Source organism: Lactuca saligna, chromosome 5 (assembly GCF_052625555.1).
Source record: "Lactuca saligna cultivar CGN05327 chromosome 5, ASM5262555v1, whole genome shotgun sequence".
NCBI classification, from domain to species: domain Eukaryota; kingdom Viridiplantae; phylum Streptophyta; class Magnoliopsida; order Asterales; family Asteraceae; genus Lactuca; species Lactuca saligna.
This window is the reverse complement of record NC_136421.1, coordinates 82,888,850-82,908,063: the sequence shown is the minus strand read 5'-3', so window position 1 is coordinate 82,908,063 and position 19,214 is coordinate 82,888,850. Positions and strand designations below refer to the sequence as shown.

Sequence of the window (19,214 nt, the reverse complement as noted above, 5' to 3'; positions counted from 1 at the left end):
GATGGAAAGTAGGATTCCATTAAAACAGATTATAAATATGTCCCATGTACAATGTTCTACTACGTGATACAACTTCAAAAAAAAGTAAAAAACCTAACACAGTGCCAAAGGCGCGCATGATTCCCCTTTAGTTTTCTATACAATGTAATAAAATAGATGTTTTTTTTGGTTTTGCAGTTCATGATCAATCATCGTCAAGTATGAATATGGATCATTCAAATAGCAGTAATTCTTGTTATAGTTTTGATTTTGAGCTCTACAATACTGAATTTTCTAAGCTTGTTCCTTATGATAAGTTGATACATAAGAAGCTTTTCAAATGATTGTTGTTTGATTCGTTAGACATTGGTCTTGACTTTTACAAGACTTATGGTCAAGAATTTGGTTTTGATGTGAATATGTCAAGTCAAAATAGATACAATGATGGCACAATTCGTATTAGATATTCGACATGTAGTAGATCTGGTTTCACGGAGTCATTCAAGAATGAAAATATTAATGTGAAATTTTCAGATGTTAAGAGAAGGTGAACTTCTTCTAAGAAGAACGGATGCCCTGCTGTTTCAAAGTTCAAGAATCTTCGATGTTCTTTAATGTTCTATATTTATTTGTTTGTTGAAGATCACAACCATGAACTTGTTGCTCAAGATCAGTTGCACTTATTAAGGATTAATAGGACAATGGATTTTCTTGATGAATGCTTTATACATAAGGTTGGTACTTGTAACATTGGTGCTTCAAAAGCTTATAACTTGGTGAGTAGTATCAAGGGTGACTTTGATTCTAAGGGAGGGACTTTAGTTCACTTTAAAAAATTTCATAGAGATTTGAATTCTAAAATTGGTGTCAAAGATTCCCAAATGGTTGTGGATATATTAACAAACAGAAATTTGTGTTTCTCTAATTTTTCATTTGAGGTCCAAAAAGATGTTGATGATCATCTTACTGGACTTTTTTGGGCTAATGATACTTCGAAAGCCAACTATAAGGGATTTGGAGATATACTATCTTTTGATGCTACTTATCAAACAAACAAGTAATTCCTAATCCTTATTTGTTCTTTTTAATAATACTTATAAAAAAAATTAAGGTATTCTATGGTATTTGTTCTTTTTACTGGAGTTGACTACCACAAGCGTTGTGTTACTTTTGCTGCTGATTTACTAGCTCGTGAGACAGCAGATGCATATGTGTGGTTGTTTGAAGTGTTTTGTAAAGCATTTGTCAAGCCACCCATGATGATTGTAATGGATCATGATTCATCAATGAAGAAAGCTGTTAATTTTGTTTTTCCTGAATCGAAGCATAGACTATGCATGTGGCACATCACTCAAAAACTTGAGGAAAAAGTATATTCTTAGTTTCTTGATTCCTATATATGTTTATAACCATATAGATCATAAAGCACATTGTGAATTCACAATATAAATTTGTATATGATGAAAGGAACACTAAACCATAAATCACACTGTGAATTCATAATGTGAAACAAATGTTATGTTACTATGAATTACATCAAATATTCAATATATGTAATGATTCCTATGTGTTCCTTTTTTTTAGATTCCTTTTGATGTTTATAACCATCCAGACTTCCAGAAGGCATTTTTTTATATTATATGGAATCTTCAATGTTCTCCACAAGATTTTGAAAGGTCGTGGTCAACAATGTTAGATTAGTTTCATCTAAAAGAAAATGACTGGTTAAGGTATGTTTTTAAAATAAGGGATTTATGGATTTCGGCTTTTGTGAGAGATCTTGAACTTTCTGGTTTGATGCGAACTACTTCAAGATCAGAGAGTCTGAATTATGCTTTCTCACATTGTTTGCATCATAAATCAAATTTGGTGAAGTTCATGATGTCGTTTGATAGTGCAATGGAGAAGCAAAGACATCATCAATCTTTATTAGATTATCAGTCCACAACTACTACCCCCAAGCTAAGGACTCCTTTGGCTCTTGAAAATCATGCATCGGAAATTTATACACATAATATTTTCTTGAACATTCGGAAAGAGTTATACAAATTCGTGTTTTACTGTGTTCAAGAATCTATAGTTATTGAAGATGAAAGTGAAGTTTATGTTTTAAGAGATAAGAAGAAAAAAAAGTTGATTGATAAAAATGTGAATGGGGATGAAGATTCTGATGATTTTTATCGAAATAGTCTTCCTTCTCATTGTCCTAATACTCGTTACAATGTATGTCTCTTTGTCCTAATACAGTCTATTAAATATAAAATGTAGTTTAAAAATTCACACTGTGAATGTAGGATGTTTTGCTAATTTGCAGTGTGAATTCTTATAGAGTTATAAATTGGTTTGTACTTTTCATTAGATTAGTATGGAATATGTATATTTTTTTTTTGTGAATTTGATTTGAAGTACATATTTATATTATAGTATTATGATTTCTAATGTCCTGTTGATTAATAATGTGAATCGATGTTAATTTGTATAATTTTTATCGAATGGTATGAGATAGAATTTCTTATTCACATATTAATTTGTTTATTAATGATAATTTTGTAGATTGTATTTAGTAAAAGGGGTGATAGCATTAGCATCAGTTATAGCTGCATGCTTTTTGTCCAGGAAGGATTGTTCTGTCGTCATATGTTTTTCATATTAAATATGAAAGAGTATGATGAAATTCCATCAAATTTCATTTTGAGGAGACGGGGAAAAGATATCATAGCTGATGGATTGTTGAGAAAAAAGTACTCATATCCTCATAAAGGTAGTAAAAATGAATGTTTGATTCAAGATGCATATGCTATTCTTCGTTTGTCCATTAACAAGATAGCAAATAATGAGGATGAGTTGGCTAAATATATAAATCAACTTCAGGAGGTTGATAGTGGTATTACTTTATGTACCTCATCAAGGGCATCTTCGAGTAGATCAATTCACAATGAAAAAATTATTGGAGCTGTAGTATCTGATGTTATCAACATTCATAATCCACAGGGGATCAAAAACAAGGGATGGGCCGATGGTAAAAGAATCAAGAGCACTAGAGAGAAAGTGATTGAGTTATCTAAAAAGGGTTCTAGGTTGTGCAATTTATGTCATAAACCAAATCACAATGCTAGGAGTTGCATTTTGAGGTTAAAGAATTCTGTTTTAGAATCTGAGCTTATAGAAGGCTGATTGTTTCTAATTTTTTCTTTTTAAGACTACTAAAATAAGATTGATTTTTGTAATGATCATTCAATGGATAGAAATGTTGAAATATTGATGTTAATTTTGATATTCATTTTTTTAGACTTTATTTCTAATAATAGAATATATTTTTTTTCAAATTTATTGTTTTTGGTTAAAGATATTTTTTTATTGTTAGTTTTTTGAATCTTTTCTAATAAATTTTTTTTGCTAATGATTTAATTTATGTATATTAATTATCATTGTTAATCTTATATATCAAATTTTCATGTTAAAGATTGCCTTAATGTAATTTAATTCACATTGTAAATCTCAACTATGAATTGTTCTAATGATCAATATGTACCATAATTCACATTGTGAACCTCACATATAAAATATACATGTTATAATATGTACTGTAATTCACATTGTGAATCTGACATATAAAATTTTCATGAGGTTAACATATAAACAATGTAAATTTTCTACATATATGGTATTGTTATTAAATTAACATTTAATCATTTAGACCAAAAGAAATGAAGTAAATGTATTAAATAACAATGTACTTTCAATTCTTTATTCAAAGTAGAAATATAATCACTCCCCCCCCCCCACCCACCCACACACCAATAGCATATTTTTAATAAAACATGTAATTGTATAACATACATGTAGACATTCACATGAAAATATAAACATCTTTTAAGTATTAGTAAAGTTCATTATATTTGATATAGAAACTCACATCAAATTGTAACATAACAAGCATGTATATGTTCTTAAAGAAATTAAAGTGCATCTAAACTTATACTAATTATGAATAGAAAACTAAGTAATAAGTTTTACACTTCTTTTTACAATCCTTGAAGTACTATATCATTTCTCCCCTTTTTTCCCATCCCTTGTTGAGCAAATCTTTTATTTCTTCATTAGTCTTTTTTTGCAAACTTAGTTGTTTGTGAAACGATTTTTGACCTGTATGTGTTTGCGTCACTCGATAGTATCTTTGTCAAATACTTAATGTGTAAATCGTTTAACACACTTTGTTGTTGTTTTGATTCTTTTGGCAACCCACATGTCCAATTTACTGTTTTATCTCCCATATATGTCTCCATATGACGCATGCAAAAAACTCCACAGTCAACATGATTATCCCTCGCGCGCCAATTCATGTTCACCCTTTCTGGTTCAACACCCTCCAAAATTAAAGCTGATTTGTGATTGACCCTCATCAAGTACCTACTAAAAAGTATTTTCTGCAAAAAAGAAATTGTCATTTTCTATAATTATTATTTTATTTAGATTATCAGTCTATTAATACTTACATTTATAATGTAAATTTACTATTCTTACCAATTCATTAGGTGCATCACCATGAACTCTAGAAAAATTTACAACTGAATTCCTATTGTCAATGACATCAACCGCTGGTTCCTCTAAGTTTATGCAGAGGATGTAAAAGTGATTTTTTTGATGAATTGGAAAAACACCTGTTTAATAATTTAAATTGTTAAACTTTGTTTAAAATATGTAACATATTCAACAAAAAGAACAGTTGGTTACCATGTGAACTTTTTCAAATGTCAGAAGTTCTTTGTCCTTTTTCATTGCATCTTTGATATTTGACTCAAATTTATCAAATCTTTCAATGAAAGGGATATTTTTGTCAAATATGAACTGTCTCTGCAAAAAAAATTTAAATATATATCAAACTTTAAAGAGTAAATTGTTAAATTCACAATAAGATAAATTTTAAATCTAAAATTATTCACACTGTGAATTATAATAGGATTCACTGTGTGAATTTTATTACTTATTTAGAACTATTGAAAATTTTATTTATTATATTATCAGCATTATCATGATATATATATTTTAATTAACTTACCACCATTGATGTATCAAAGAAATACCGATTCTCTGTAGAATTTCATTTGAGCTTTTCTTCATAGTTCAAAATATCAGTCCAAGCATCAATGACATGTGCATGTAACCATAATCCTACCTGCATTGCTTCAATCATTCCTCTTACAAGCACATAACCTCTCTTAGTCTGAAATACCTTCTCACTTAATTTGTAATCAAATAAAACAAAAAAGCAGTTAATAGAAAATTAATTTGTATTTGTATTTATATACTATTGTATTTAAATAAAATATAACATGAATTATTACCTGCTATTACTAATTCTGGAAAAAATTCGATCTGATACTTTTACTTCATCTGGATCTACAAATTTTGATGCACAAACCTCTTTTTTATTATAAGGAGAAGATAGCTTCAGTGATGGTTTTTTTAATCTTTTTCCTACTTCTCTTTTTTTTGTCTTCATCGTCTTCAATTCCCAAGATATTATTGTCACATTCTGTTTCTTCTGAATCATAACTTTCTCCTTCATCAATTTTTTCATCTTTTATTTCTTTCTTCATGTTTTCATCTTCGCTGCTTTCATCTCCTTCCTAAAACTCTTGTGTTAGACCAAGACCAAGTCCAAGTGAAAAACAAGGCATTGCTGATTTTCTAGTATTTTTTTTCTTTTTTTTATTATCTATTATTGTTTTTATTTTTATTTTTTTGTTCTCTAAAAATATTTATATTTTTAAAATCATCATAATCATCAAAATTTAAAATACATTGAATAGAATCAGCAATCTCATGCACTATTGGATCATTGTTCAAATTTCCTGGTGTTACCATGATTGGTTGATTCTTTATTTCATGTTCATTCAAATTCTCATCACTTTTTTCTTCATCTTCATTCCTGTCACTTTTTGCATCATCTTCATTTTGAGTTTTATAAATGAATTCTTGTTCAAAGACTTTCTTCATATCTTTCAACTCATCGTTTTCTGTGAATTTTGTTGTTGAAAACTCAATTAACTTTCCAAACTTCATTTTATCATTCACTGTTTTTTTTGTAATTCTTTTTCGCTTTGAATACCAATTCCTGCGAAATGAGATCAAAATGTCAATAAAAATGAATTTTTTTAAACTTTTTTCTATAGTAAATTAAGTTTCAGAATATGAATGCATTGATGAGGTATCAGACTTTTAATGCATTTTAATAAATTACATATTCACTATGTGAATTTATTATAGAGAAAGTAATAAAATTCACTTTTATATTCATAATGTGAATCACTTTATGAATTTCATGTTAACTACAATTTTAAAACATATATATGTGTAACGTCCCGATTCTCAGGTATTGATTTACGTATGAATCTTCTTGGTTTTTGGGTCTACTCGACGAGTTGGTCGCCCTACTCGTCGAGTAGTAGCGGGTTGGTCCATGTATTTTAGTGATCTACTCGCCGAGTCCAAGAAGGCACTCGACGAGTAGGAGCTGGAAGATGAAACCCTAAATTTCGGGGCATTGCACCCTATTTAAAGGATCAATGGCCTCCCCCAGCCTCCCCTTTACTGCTTCTTGTCCCTCTATAACCCTAAATCGAGTGTGTGTGTGTGTTCTTTTGGTGAATTCAAGCTTGGAGGATGGATTTTGGTGGAGGAAACACTTGGGGAAGCAAGCAAGTAGAAGCAAGAACTCGTGGTATTCAAGATCTACATCAGTGAACACTCTCTTGAAGGTATTAAACTGTTTTCCTTGGCTCATTTTCATCTAAGATCTCTTTTGGATGGGTTTTAAAAAAGGCTTCTTATGTTTGAGCTAAGATCTGAAGTTGTAACTTTAGATTTGGACTCCCTTTGGCCTTTAGATCCATAAAGCTATCAACCTTGCCTAGGATGAGCCTTCCCTCAAGTGTGATACTTCATTGCAAGCTTAGTTTTGTCATTTTAGGGCCTTAAAGCCATGCATGCACGTAAAGTTTGCAACTTTACATGATAAGCATGCATAAGGATGTTGGATCTACAATTTGGAGCCCTTGCATGGCTTAAAAAGTGTCTGTATGGTTAAAGGATCGAAGGGACTCGGCGAGTCACATGGACGACTCGGAGAGTCATATGAAGATGGACCTGAACTCGACGAGTTGGATGATGTCACACCCCGAAAACCGAAGGCGGAAACATTTCCGGGGTTGACTCCACGTTGAGTATCAAATCCAATGCACATAGTAAGTAAAGTAGAACAACCATTACATTACATAATAAAGTGTTACAGTTGTTTCAAAAGTAAAGTTTGTACAGTTGTGTTACATAGTATATATAGACAAAATGAAACGGATCTTCATGTACTCCGTCTTCTGATCAAAAGAAATCTCCGGGTACCTGTTCTAACGATGACCTGAGAACACAAGCGGTTTGAAAATCAGCATAAAGCTGGTGAGTTCATAAGTAGTTTTGTTTTGTGAAAATGTTTATATTTCCTTTCTGTTTCTGAAAATGTATCAGTGTATTCCCAGGAAAGTCCCATACTTTCCTGAATAGTTAGTTGTTGTAAAATATGTAATGATATACAATTGGTTACACTTTTCTGGTTATGTGAATGTTACCCAGGAAAGCCCCATGCTTTCCTGTATGTTGGTTTTCAATGTAAAAGATGTATTCTATCAAACCTGGTTATGTACAAAGTTTTCCCCAGGAAGGTCCCATACCTTCCTGAATGTTGGTTATCATTTGTAAAAGATGTAGAAGATATAAAGATGTAAAAGATGTAAACCGAATCCTGGTTATCTGTAAAATGTAGAATGTGGTTAATTATTACTATAAGTAAATCTCTGTTATCCTAGTTGCGAGTTCCATAACCATACTAAAGACTGAACCTGTGGCAATAAGTAGTCCACAGCCTTGTGGCAGTAAGTAGTCCACAATCCTTATGACTTTCGTCACCCTTGAACCATTTCGGTTCGGCTGTAGCTAGCAGCCAGGTGTGGGGTAGTCAGCCCCGTATAGATCTATACACTCAAGTCACGCTCTCTAAATCCCAGAGATTCTGGTTACGGGTGTAGTCCTCCACTCGCGTATCTCTGTGGAGTGTTCGCCGAGGACGTGTCTCCAATCATACGGAATAACAAATTTACTAGTAATAATAGGATAATCCTCCATTCGCGTACCTCTGTGGAATGTTACCGAGGACAAGACAGTGTACAAATTATATTGTTCACGTATTATAATGTCATGCTTTTAACTGATAAATTATGGAAACCATATGTGAAATATTTAAAACATAACCGTTTATAAAATCCATTTCACAAATAAATGTTCAAGTGAGCTGTATGTTCTACTGGTTATCAGTTACGTAATTCAGTATTAAAAGCATATGTAATGTGAAACACACACACACAAAAATAGATTTGAGTACAAGAAAACCCTTGTACTTTGCTTGTGTTCCCCCTGAAAACAGTGAAAAACAGTGAAAAAGGTAGGGGTATGAACTCACCGGACTCGGAAACGTGTCGGTTTTGAATGCTAGACGTTGGATCGGGGTTTGATTACTCGCGATGACCCTATGTAAAATGAAATAATGTCCATATATATACAATTAGGGATACATTCACTAATCATATGGAACATTACACTCCAATGAGGTTAAACACCTTAAAATGAGCGTTTGGAGTGACCCGGGTGGCGTTTAAGGACTTGTAAAGACACTAGGGACTTGGGACTTGAGTTTACTCTCCATAAGTAAACATTTAAATGAGTTTACAACCACAAAACACACACATACATGAGTTTACGGCCGTAAACTCATGTGGGTGTGGTTTTGGGTGTTTAAATGGCTTAAATGGCTTACATGGACATGGGAAATGTTTCTAGGATTTGTTCTAAATGCATGGAATGGATTAAAATCACTAAAATGATTAATTTATGGGAGTTTACGGCCTAGCATAGGCTCCTGGCCGTAAACTCCTTAATCCTTATGAAAATGATGTTAAATGTTGTTAAAACAAATCACATGTGATTTATAGGATTTTTCCAAGACCTAACATGAGTTTTATGGGACTTTTGAGGGTTGCTATGGATTTTACGGCCCATGAGACCCTCCTCATGGCCGTAAACTCTTATATAGAGTGATACAAAGTGTTTCAAGGTCTAAAACTTGCATAAAAGGGCTTCTAAAATTCATCTAAAGGCTTTAGGGGTGTTTAGTTTGCATTCTAACACCAAAAATTTTGGAGTTTACGGCCCAAGAACAAGCCTTGGCCGTAAACTCTTAGAAAACTCACAAATGATGTGTTTAAGTCCCTTAAACTATTTTTAGTTGGTCCCCTGATTTATTCCAAGGCTTTTGGTGGTGTTGGATGGCTTTCTAACACTTTAAAATTGATTTTATGCCTTGTATTAGGGAGTTTACGGCCCAAGCACTCCCCTTGGCCGTAAACTCACATAAGTCCCTCAAATGTTATGATTCAAGTGTCCAAATGCTATATCCAAGGTCCTATAATTCATATCTAAGCCTTAGAAATGATTTGGAAGGGTTTAAAGGCATGAAAACCCTAGTTTAATGAGTTTACGGCCCAAGAATGCTCCTTGGCCGTAAACTCCTTCAAACTTCACAAAGTTCAAGTTTTAATTGATTAGAGTCCATATCTTAAAGTCCCTTAGCCATATCTAAAGTCCAATTGAGTTTTGGAAGGAGTTTAAGAGCTTAAAACCCCATAAAATGGAGTTTACGGCCCAAGCTTGCTCCTTGGCCGTAAACTCATGTTCTTGACCCCAAAACTCAATTAATTCATCAATTTGAAGGCTAAAGATGTTGAATAACATGCTATAGAGGTTACCTTAAAGATTTGAAGCCTTAAACTTGTGATTTGGACCTTAATTCTAGCTTGGAGGAGAGAGGTTGTAAGAGTTTAGTGAGAATTTGGCCAAAGGCTTCAAATGGAGTCTTAAACATGTTTATATAATGTTTAGGAATTGGACACGATAGAATTTTACCCGATACCGACGTTAAATGAGACTTTTGGTCGTACCCGATTGAGTTACCGTAACCCGATACGGTAATTTCTAGAAATATTCCGATCACTAAAGTTGGGTGTTAAAATGATTTCTAAATGTATTAAGACACCCATTAAGTCATTTTATATTATTAAAACTAATGACTTAATAAAACGATGAAATTGGAAACGAAATTGAAAATGACGTCGGGTTGATCGGATTGAATTACAAGTTGTGGTACAAGAAGTGACATGAAATTTCGGGTTGTTACAGATGAACAACTCGGCGAGTCCGATGAAGATTGTCATAGACTCCACGAGCCAGCATGGTGGCCCGGTCCTCTTCGCCAGGAAAAATGATGGATTGCACCGGATGTGCATTGACTATAGGGAGTTGATGGTGAGGAACCGTTATCCGCTCCCGAGGATAGACGATCTCTTTGATCAGTTATAGGTTGCATCTTGGTTCTCCAAGATTGACTTGAGATCGGGGTATCATCAGGTTTGCGTTAGAGAGGAGGACGTGGAGAAGACCGCGTTATGGTCACTACGAGTTCGTGGTGATGCCGTTTGGGCTCACCAACATGCCGGCAGTATTCATGGACCTGATGAATCGAGTCTGCAGACCGATGCTTGATCGCTCGGTCATCATGTTCATAAACGATATCTTGGTGTATTCCAAGACCCGAGAGCAGCACGAGGAGCACCTCAGGGAGCTGTTGGAAGTTTTGAGATGAGAACGGTTGTATGCCAAGTTCTCGAAGTGTGAGTTTTGGTTACGAGAGGTCCAGTTCCTCGGACATCTCGTTAACCAGGAGGGGATTTTGGTCGATCCGGCCAAAATCGAGGCAGTTATGCAGTGGGAGGCGCCGAGGTCTCCTTCGGATATCAGGAGTTTTCTAGGGTTAGCAGGGTTTTATCAGAGATTTATTCAAGACTTCTCCAAGATGGTAGTACCCCTCACTCGTCTAACGAGGAAGGGGGTGGATTTCCGGTGGGGCCCCGAGCAGCAGAGGGTGTTTGAGACCCTCTGGGGGTGTTTGTGTGAGGCTCCAGTTTTGACACTCCCCGAGAGAGTAGAGGATTTTGGGATATTCTGTGATGCATCCATCATAGGTTTGGGGGCGGTCCTCATGCAGAGAGGACGAGTGATAACCTATGCATCGTGGCAACTGAAGCCGCATCAGACGAGATACCCTACACGTGATTTGGAGTTGGGAGCGGTGGTATTCGCTCTCAATATTTGGAGGCATTATCTATGTGGGGTCCGTTGTACCATATACACGGATCACAAGAGTTTGAGACACATCATGGATCAGCCGAACCTGAATATGAGACAACGCATGTGGTTAGATGTAGTCAAGGAATATGATTGTGAGATCCTTTACCACCCTGGTAAAGAGAATGTGGTCGCAGACGCTTTGAGCCGCAAGTCAGCTGGGTGTTCCACCCCAGCAAGGTGTATGAGGATAGCGGTGGATTCCCCACTGGTGAGTTTGATCAGAGATGCCCAGGTCGAGGGCATGCGACCAGAGAACTGGAAGTTGGAAAGGATCAAGGGAGAAAGCACTCGGTTTGTTCAGGATAGCCGGGGATTATTGACCCAATGTGGTCGATTTTGGGTTTCGATGTCTGGTGGGGTCAAATAGACAATTATGGAGGAGGCTCATAAGTCTCATTTCTCTATACACCCAGGGGCCACTAAGATGTACCAAGACCTGATTTTGAGTTACTGGTGGCCATGTATGAAGCGAGAAATCTATTGGTATGTTGAGAGGTGCTTGACCTATAGGATGGTCAAGGATGAGCATCAGAGGCCACATGGTAAGCTGCAGCCTCTGGAGATTCCCATGTGGAAATGGGAGCAGATCACAATGGACTTCATTACGAAGCTGCCAAGGACGGCGAAAGGGTTCGACGCTATATGGTTCATCGTGGATCGATTGACCAAGGGTGTTCATTTCTTGGCGATACGGGAGAGTTCTTCGTCCAAGAAGTTGGCCGACATATATGTCTGCGAGATCGTTGCTCGCCACGGGATTCTGGTCTCCATTGTCTCAGACCGAGATGTTAGGTTTACCTCCCGTTTCTGGAAGAAGTTCCACGAGGAACTGGGCACACGCTTGCACTTTAGCACAACATTTCATCCGCAGACAAAAAGTCAGAGCGAGCGGACCATTCAGACCCTCGAGGATATGTTGAGGGCGTGTGTCATTGATTTCGGTGGGAGTTGGGATTCCCACCTACCTCTTGTAGAGTTTGCTTACAACAACAGCTATCATTCCAGCATTGGCGCTACGCCTTTTGAGTTATTGTATAGGCAGAGATGTCACACCCCAGTTTGTTGGGGTAAGGTTGGACACCGGGTGATGGGACGGACAGAGGTAGTTCTCCAGACTATCGAGAAGATTCAGCAGATTAGGCAGCAATTGCAGACCGCTCAGAGTCGGCAAAGAGCTATGCCGACAGACGCAGATCTGAGTTAGAGTTCCAGGTGGGTGATATGGTACTTATGAAGGTCTAACCCTGGAAGGGTGTGATCCGCTTCAGAAGGAGGGGAAAATTGGGTCCCTGTTACATTGGGCCGTTCAGGATCATTGCCAGGGTTGACAAGGTGGCTTACAGGCTAGAGCTACCGTAGGAGCTTAGCCGGATTCACAGCACATTCCATGTTTCGCAGCTGCGAAAGTGCATTATGGATCAGGAGGCAGTAGTATCGTTGGATGATATTTAATTCGATGAGCGCCTAAATTACATGGAGAGGCCTGTGGCCATTTTGGAAAGGAAGAAGAAAATAATGCGGAACAAGGAGATACCTTTGGTGAAGGTGCAGTGGGAGCATCGGAGGGGATCTGAGTGGACATGGGAGCCGGAGACGGAGATGCGAGAACATTACTCGACATTGTTTACCCCAGCAGACTTCGAGGGCGAAGTCTAGTTCAAGTGGGGGAGAATTGTAACGCCCCGATTCTCAAGTATTGATTTACGTATGAATCTTCTTGGTTTTTGGGTCTACTCGACGTGTTGGTCGCCCTACTCGTCGAGTAGTAGTGGGTTGGTCCACATATTTTAGTGATCTACTCGCCGAGTCCAAGAAGGGACTCAAAGAGTAAGAGCTGGCAGATGAAACCCTAGTTTTCAATGCATTGCACCCTATTTAAAGGATCATTGGCCTCCCCTAGCCTCCCCTTTACTGCTTCTTGTCCCTCTATAACCCTAAATCGAGTGTGTATGTGTGTGTGTGTGTGTTCTTTTGGTGTATTCAAGCTTGGAGGAGGGATTTTGGTGGAGGAAATACTTAGGGAAGCAAGCAAGTAGAAACAAGAACTTGTAGGATTCAAGATCTACATCAGTGAACACTCTCTTGAAGGTATTAGATTGTTTTCCTTGGCTCATTTTCATCTAAGATCTCTTTTGGATGGGTTTTAAGAAAGGATTCTTATGCTTAAGCTAAGATCTGAAGTTGTAACTTCAGATCTGGACTCCCTTTGGCCTCTAGATCCATAAAGCTATCAGCCTTGCCTAGGATGAGCCTTCCCTCAAGTGTAAGACTTCATTGCAAGCTAAGTTTAGTCATTTTAGGGCCTTAAAGCCTTCCATGCACGTAAAGTTTGAAACTTTACGTGATAAGCATGCCTAAGGATGTTGGATCTACAAATTGGAGCCCTTGCATGGCTTAAAAGTGTCTGTATGGTTAAAGAACCGAAGGGACTCGGCGAGTCATATGAAGATGGACCTGAACTCGACGAGTTGGATGAACAACGCGGCGAATCCGATGAAGATTGTCGTAGACTCCATGAGCCAGCATTGTCACACCCCAAAACCAAGAACGGCGGAAACGTTCTGGGGCGGAGGACGTCATGTAAAGTATCACAACACAGTAAATGTAAATGAGCAAACAACATCATCCATTGCATTAAATATATAATTTCAATACAAGCGTGTTCTGTACAGTTATAGACACCAAAATAATGTAAAACAAAATAATATGAGGTGAGTCTTGAATGCACTCCATCTTATCAAAAGCTGGCCTCGGTACCTGTCTACTGATGACCTGAGAATACAAGTTATTTTGAAAGAGTTTATCAGCATTAAGCTGGTGAGTTCATAAGTATTTTAGTGTCAGTGTTTTGTTATCAAAATTGTTTGAACGTGTCTCAAGTATAAGTTTGTAAAATGTATGTAAGTGTTTGTAAAAGTTTGATCTCTCAGAAAAACCTATATTTCCTATTAAAGTAGCCTTACCAAGGCTTATCTGTTTTGTACGCTCGTTTGTTGTAAAAGTGAGTAATTTACCAAGAGTAACTATCATTTAATAAAATATAGTTTTTACATTAATGCTTAAGTGAGGTTATCACTAAAATATGTAATGGGTAAATCATTGTACTACTGTAGTTTTGTATAATAAGAACTACTGTTGTACTAACTACCTTAAACCGGATTTATATTAGGGTAAAATGTGATAAGTTGCACCATGCTATCGACTGGTAACAACGACATACGAATGGTCGTAATAACGGAATGACGTTTGGCACCCGCAGACCTGCAGGTCCGGCTGTAGCTAGCAGCAAGGTGTAGGATAGTCAATCCAGTATAGATCTATACGCAAACTCACGCTCTCCCTCCAAGAGAATTCTGGCTACAACTCGGGACATGACATTTAAGGCATGCACCGATACAGTGGATCACAATTGTTAACGTATTCTCGTATATGTAATGTAATGTTTCTAGTTCTAGAATAGTTGTATATGTTCTCGTAGTATAGCTGTATATGTTCATGTTTCTAGTATAGCTGTATATGTTCATGTTTCTAGTAGAGTTGTATATGTTCCTGTTTCTAGTATAGTTGTATATGTTCGTGTTTCTAGTATAGCTGTATATGTTCCTGTGTTACCCGGATGGTAACTAACTATTGATGTACTGATAAGTATTAATATGGAAGTACTTTTATGTCTATATATGTATATATGATATATAAGTAATATTGAAACGACCTTCGCATGGTCACCCGAAATCCCACCAGACCACATCCAAATCGAGAAAAAGGAAATAGGGCAGATGGCCTTCCTAAGCCCTTTAAACATTATTTATACATCTATACATATATGGGCATGCAATTGAATATATAAAAGCATAAACTAAGTTTTCATAAAACATTTGAAGCATAAATATTATTTCAAGAAAAGATCGACTTGATGTCAATCTTTAAAACAATTAGAAGACATAAGTTAATAAAACAGTTTAAGTATAAGAAGCATTTGTTTGAATCACAGTCTGAAAATAAGTTTGGATAGTAAAAGAGTTTGTAAAACATTTCAAAGTAAAGCAGTTTGATAAACAGTTTGAACAGTGGTAAAAATCGTTGTTTCCCTAGTTATTAATCACATGTGATTAAATGCAATCACATGTGATTGAAGCAATAACTATAAGTGTTTGACTTGTATTCCCCCCCATAAAGTATTTAAAACATTTAAAATCATTTCAAAGGTTGATTAAAGGGGTATGAACTCACTTGTGGTGAGTCGTACGAATTTCAGTGTCGGATACCGTGCTAGGTGGCAAACGGAGACTTGTTTACACGCACGAGCCTAGTTATCATATAATAAGCATATATATAACTAATTAGCCAAATAATAACTTAATAAATAAGTTAAAACACTTAGGAACATGTAAACACTTTTTATAAGTGTTTAAGGTCCTAATGGTTGCATCTAAGTTGCTACGGGACAAGGCAAAAGGGTTTGAAACATCAAATGGCCTTGCATAAGAGTTCACCACCCAACAAACCCCATCCTTTGGAGTTTACGGCCGTAAACTCATGGGTTTATGGCCGTGAACTCCTCACTTGGTGGTTTTGGGTGTTTTAAAGTGTTATCTTGATCCTAGAACACTCTTAGCTTTGTTGGAATAATGCATGAAGTAATTTAAGGCCCTAGAATGCTCCATAGGGGAGTTTACGGCCTAATGTCCATATACCCTAGAGTTTACGGTCGTAAACTCCTATGGGGTGATGGCTTTTAATTTATTTGAGGCACTTGCACATCAAGGATAGCTTCCATGATTTTATCTAAGGCTAATGGGGACAAGAGGCACACATTTGTGCCTTCACTTGGAGTTTACGGCCCAAGAGGTGTTCCTTGGCCGTAGACTCCCTTTAAGGGATGTTCTTGATGTCTTTTACTCCCCATTCAAGTCCTAGGTGTTCAATGGTAATTGTCTTAAAGCCTTAGGGGTGTTTGGAATGCTTTTTACCCTAGAAAAAGGGGTTTACGGCCCAAGAGAGGTTCTTTGGCCGTAAACTCCTATAGACTTATGATTTTGAAGTGTTTTGATGTCTAAAATAGGTACAAGCATTTGAGGGTTAAAGTCCTTAAGCATTAGGGGTGGTTTAGGGCACTAAATGCCCTTGAAAAGGGGTTTACGGCCCAAGAACTCTCCTTGGCCATAAACTCCTATTACTTGTTGATTTTGGATGCTTTCTAGTCTCCTAAGATCATACACAAGGTCCTTAATAAGTTGCTTAACAAGGGAACGGGACTAGGAAGCCTTAAAGTTCCATTGTGGAGTTTACTCCCCAAGAACGTTCTTGGGCGGTAAACTCCCGGATCTTGTAATCTAAACATGTAATTGATGTTATAAAGCATCTAACAATTATTGAAACACATTTAGTAAAGTAGACTCACAATCTGGGATGAAAACCCAAAGATCCGTCAGAGAGAAAATGGCTTTTCTCTATTTGGAATTGTGAATAATGAATTAATTTAATTCAGAAAACTATTTATAGTCCTGGAATATTTTGGCAGAAAATATTTTTATTCCTGATATAGGACTGTAACATTATGAAACTTGGAATGCTCAAACTTCACAAAACCAGGAGCATCCACTCTCCTGATATCTCCTTAAACATATACCCTAATTTACACAAACTTGTTCGGAAAAGTGTGAAAATCACCGAAACTGGACTAGCTTCTATTGAATAGATAATGTTCGTACAAATGGAAATTTCGGGTTGTCACATCATCCCCCCGTTAGAAGGAATTTCGTCCCGAAATTAGAATTTAAGCAAATATAAAGTTACAACAATTAAGCGAAAAGATGAAGGTATTTCAACTTCATCTGATCCTCGCGTTCCCAAGTGAATTCCGGTCCTCGCTTGGCGTTCCAGCGAACCTTCACGATAGGTATACGACTTTGTTTCGTCTGCTTGACCTCACGGTCCATGATCTCTACAGGTTCTTCCACGAAGTTGAGGCTCTCGTTGATCTCGATCTCGTCGAGCGGGATTACGAGAGTCTCGTTGGACATACACCTTTTCAAGTTAGATACGTGGAATGTAGAATGTACGTTACGAAGTGTGTCAGGTAGGTCGAGTTTGTAAGCTACGGGGCCGACTCTGGCAAGAATCTCAAAAGGCCCTATGTACCTCGGATTAAGCTTCCCACGCTTGCCGAAGCGTATCAAGCCCTTCCAGGGTGAGACTTTGAGAAGGACTCGGTCTCCCACCTGAAATTCCAAAGGTTTTCTTCGTTTATCGGCGTAGCTCTTCTGTTGGTCTCTAGAGGCTTTCAATCGTTCACGGATCTGAACGATTTTCTCTGTCGTTTCCCGAATGATTTCCGGACCGGTGAGAGTATTGACGGAAGCTTGCCCCCTTGCTAATTGGGTATCACCCACCTCAGCCCAGCACAGAGGGGATCTGCACTTTCGGCCGTAGATAGCTTCGAATGGAGCAACCTTGATGCTTGTGTGATAACTGTTATTATAGGAAAATTCGACAAGGGGTAAATGAGTATCCCATGCTTTCCCAAAATCAATCACACAGGCTCGCAACATATCTTCCAATGTTTGGATGGTCCTCTCACTCTGTCCGTCGGTCTGTGGATGGTAGGTTGTGCTCATGTCTAGCCTTGTTCCTAGGGAACGTTGTAGTGATTGCCAAAATCTCGAGGTGAACCTACTATCTCTATCGGAGATAATGGACATAGGTACACCATGCAACCGTACAATTTCCCTAATGTATGTTCTCGTAAGTTTCTCCATCTTGTCGGTTTCTTTGATAGGCAGGAAGTGTGCAGACTTGGTCAATCTATCAACGATGACCCATATGGTGTCAAGTCCACCCGTCGTCTTGGGCAACTTGGTTATGAAATCCATAGTGATCCGCTCCCACTTCAACTCTGGAATCTCTCGTTGTTGCAGTAAACCAGAGGGCTTCTGGTACTCGACCTTAACCTTTGCGCAAGTAAGGCATTTACTTACGAAGGTAGCAATCTCTGCCTTCATATTAGGCCACCAGTATAGCTTTTTAAGATCCAGATACATCTTATCTGAACCTGGGTGGACGGAATACCGAGTGTTGTGCGCCTCGGTCATGACCAAGTCTCGGAAACCACCGTGTTTCGGTGTCCAGATCCGGTTCATGAAATACAAAGCTCCGTCACCCTTGGCTTCTAAATTCTTGTCCATTCCTCTAAGGGATTCACTCGACACATTTTCAGGTTTCATGGCCTCAAGTTGAGCCGCTTGAATTTGCTTAGTCAGGTGTGAATGGATAGTTATCGATAATGACTTGACTTTGCGACCAGAATATTCCTTCCGACTTAGGGCGTCTGCTACTACGTTGGCTTTACCCGGATGATAACGAATATCGCATTCGTAATCACTGAGTAGCTTGACCCACCGTCATTGTCTCATGTTGAGCTCCTTCTGATCGAAAATATGTTGTAAACTCTTGTGCTCGGTAAAGATAGTGCTCTTCGTTCCATACAAGTAATGTCTCCAGATCTTCAGAGCAAACACTACTGCTCCTAGTTCAAGATCGTGGGTCGTGTAGTTAACCTCGTGTGTCTTCAACTGTCTCGAGGCGTAGGCGATGACTTTACCTCGCTGCATCAGAACACATCCGAGTCCTTGATTTGAAGCATCGCAATAGACTACGAAGTCTTCTATTCCTTCAGGAAGGGATAGTATTGGTGCGGTGCACAAGGCTCGTTTGAGCGTTTGGAATGCTCTTTCTTGTTTTTCTTCCCAGTCAAAGGCCACGCCTTTCTGGTTCAGGGTCGTAAGAGGTTTCGCTATTCGGGAGAAGTTCTGAATGAACCTGCGGTAGTAGCCAGCAAGACCTAGAAATTGACGAATTTCCGTAGGTGTCTTCGGCGCTGACCAGTTCTCAATGGCTTTTATTTTGGATGGGTCCACGTGGATTCCCTCTTCGCTTACCACGTG

General features: G+C 37.6%; 1 protein-coding gene across 1 annotated transcript; it reads left to right on the top strand.

Moving 5' to 3' along the window:
• Positions 1-423: 423 nt before the first annotated feature.
• LOC145045483 (protein FAR1-RELATED SEQUENCE 5-like) lies at positions 424-3,153 on the top strand. The gene is made up of 7 exons (XM_078993805.1): positions 424-465; positions 514-526; positions 622-1,036; positions 1,091-1,349; positions 1,564-1,655; positions 1,728-2,202; positions 2,533-3,153. The coding sequence occupies exons 1-7, from the start codon at positions 424-426 to the stop codon at positions 3,151-3,153; spliced, it is 1,917 nt and encodes a 638-aa protein (XP_078849931.1).
• The last annotated feature ends 16,061 nt before the right edge of the window (positions 3,154-19,214 follow it).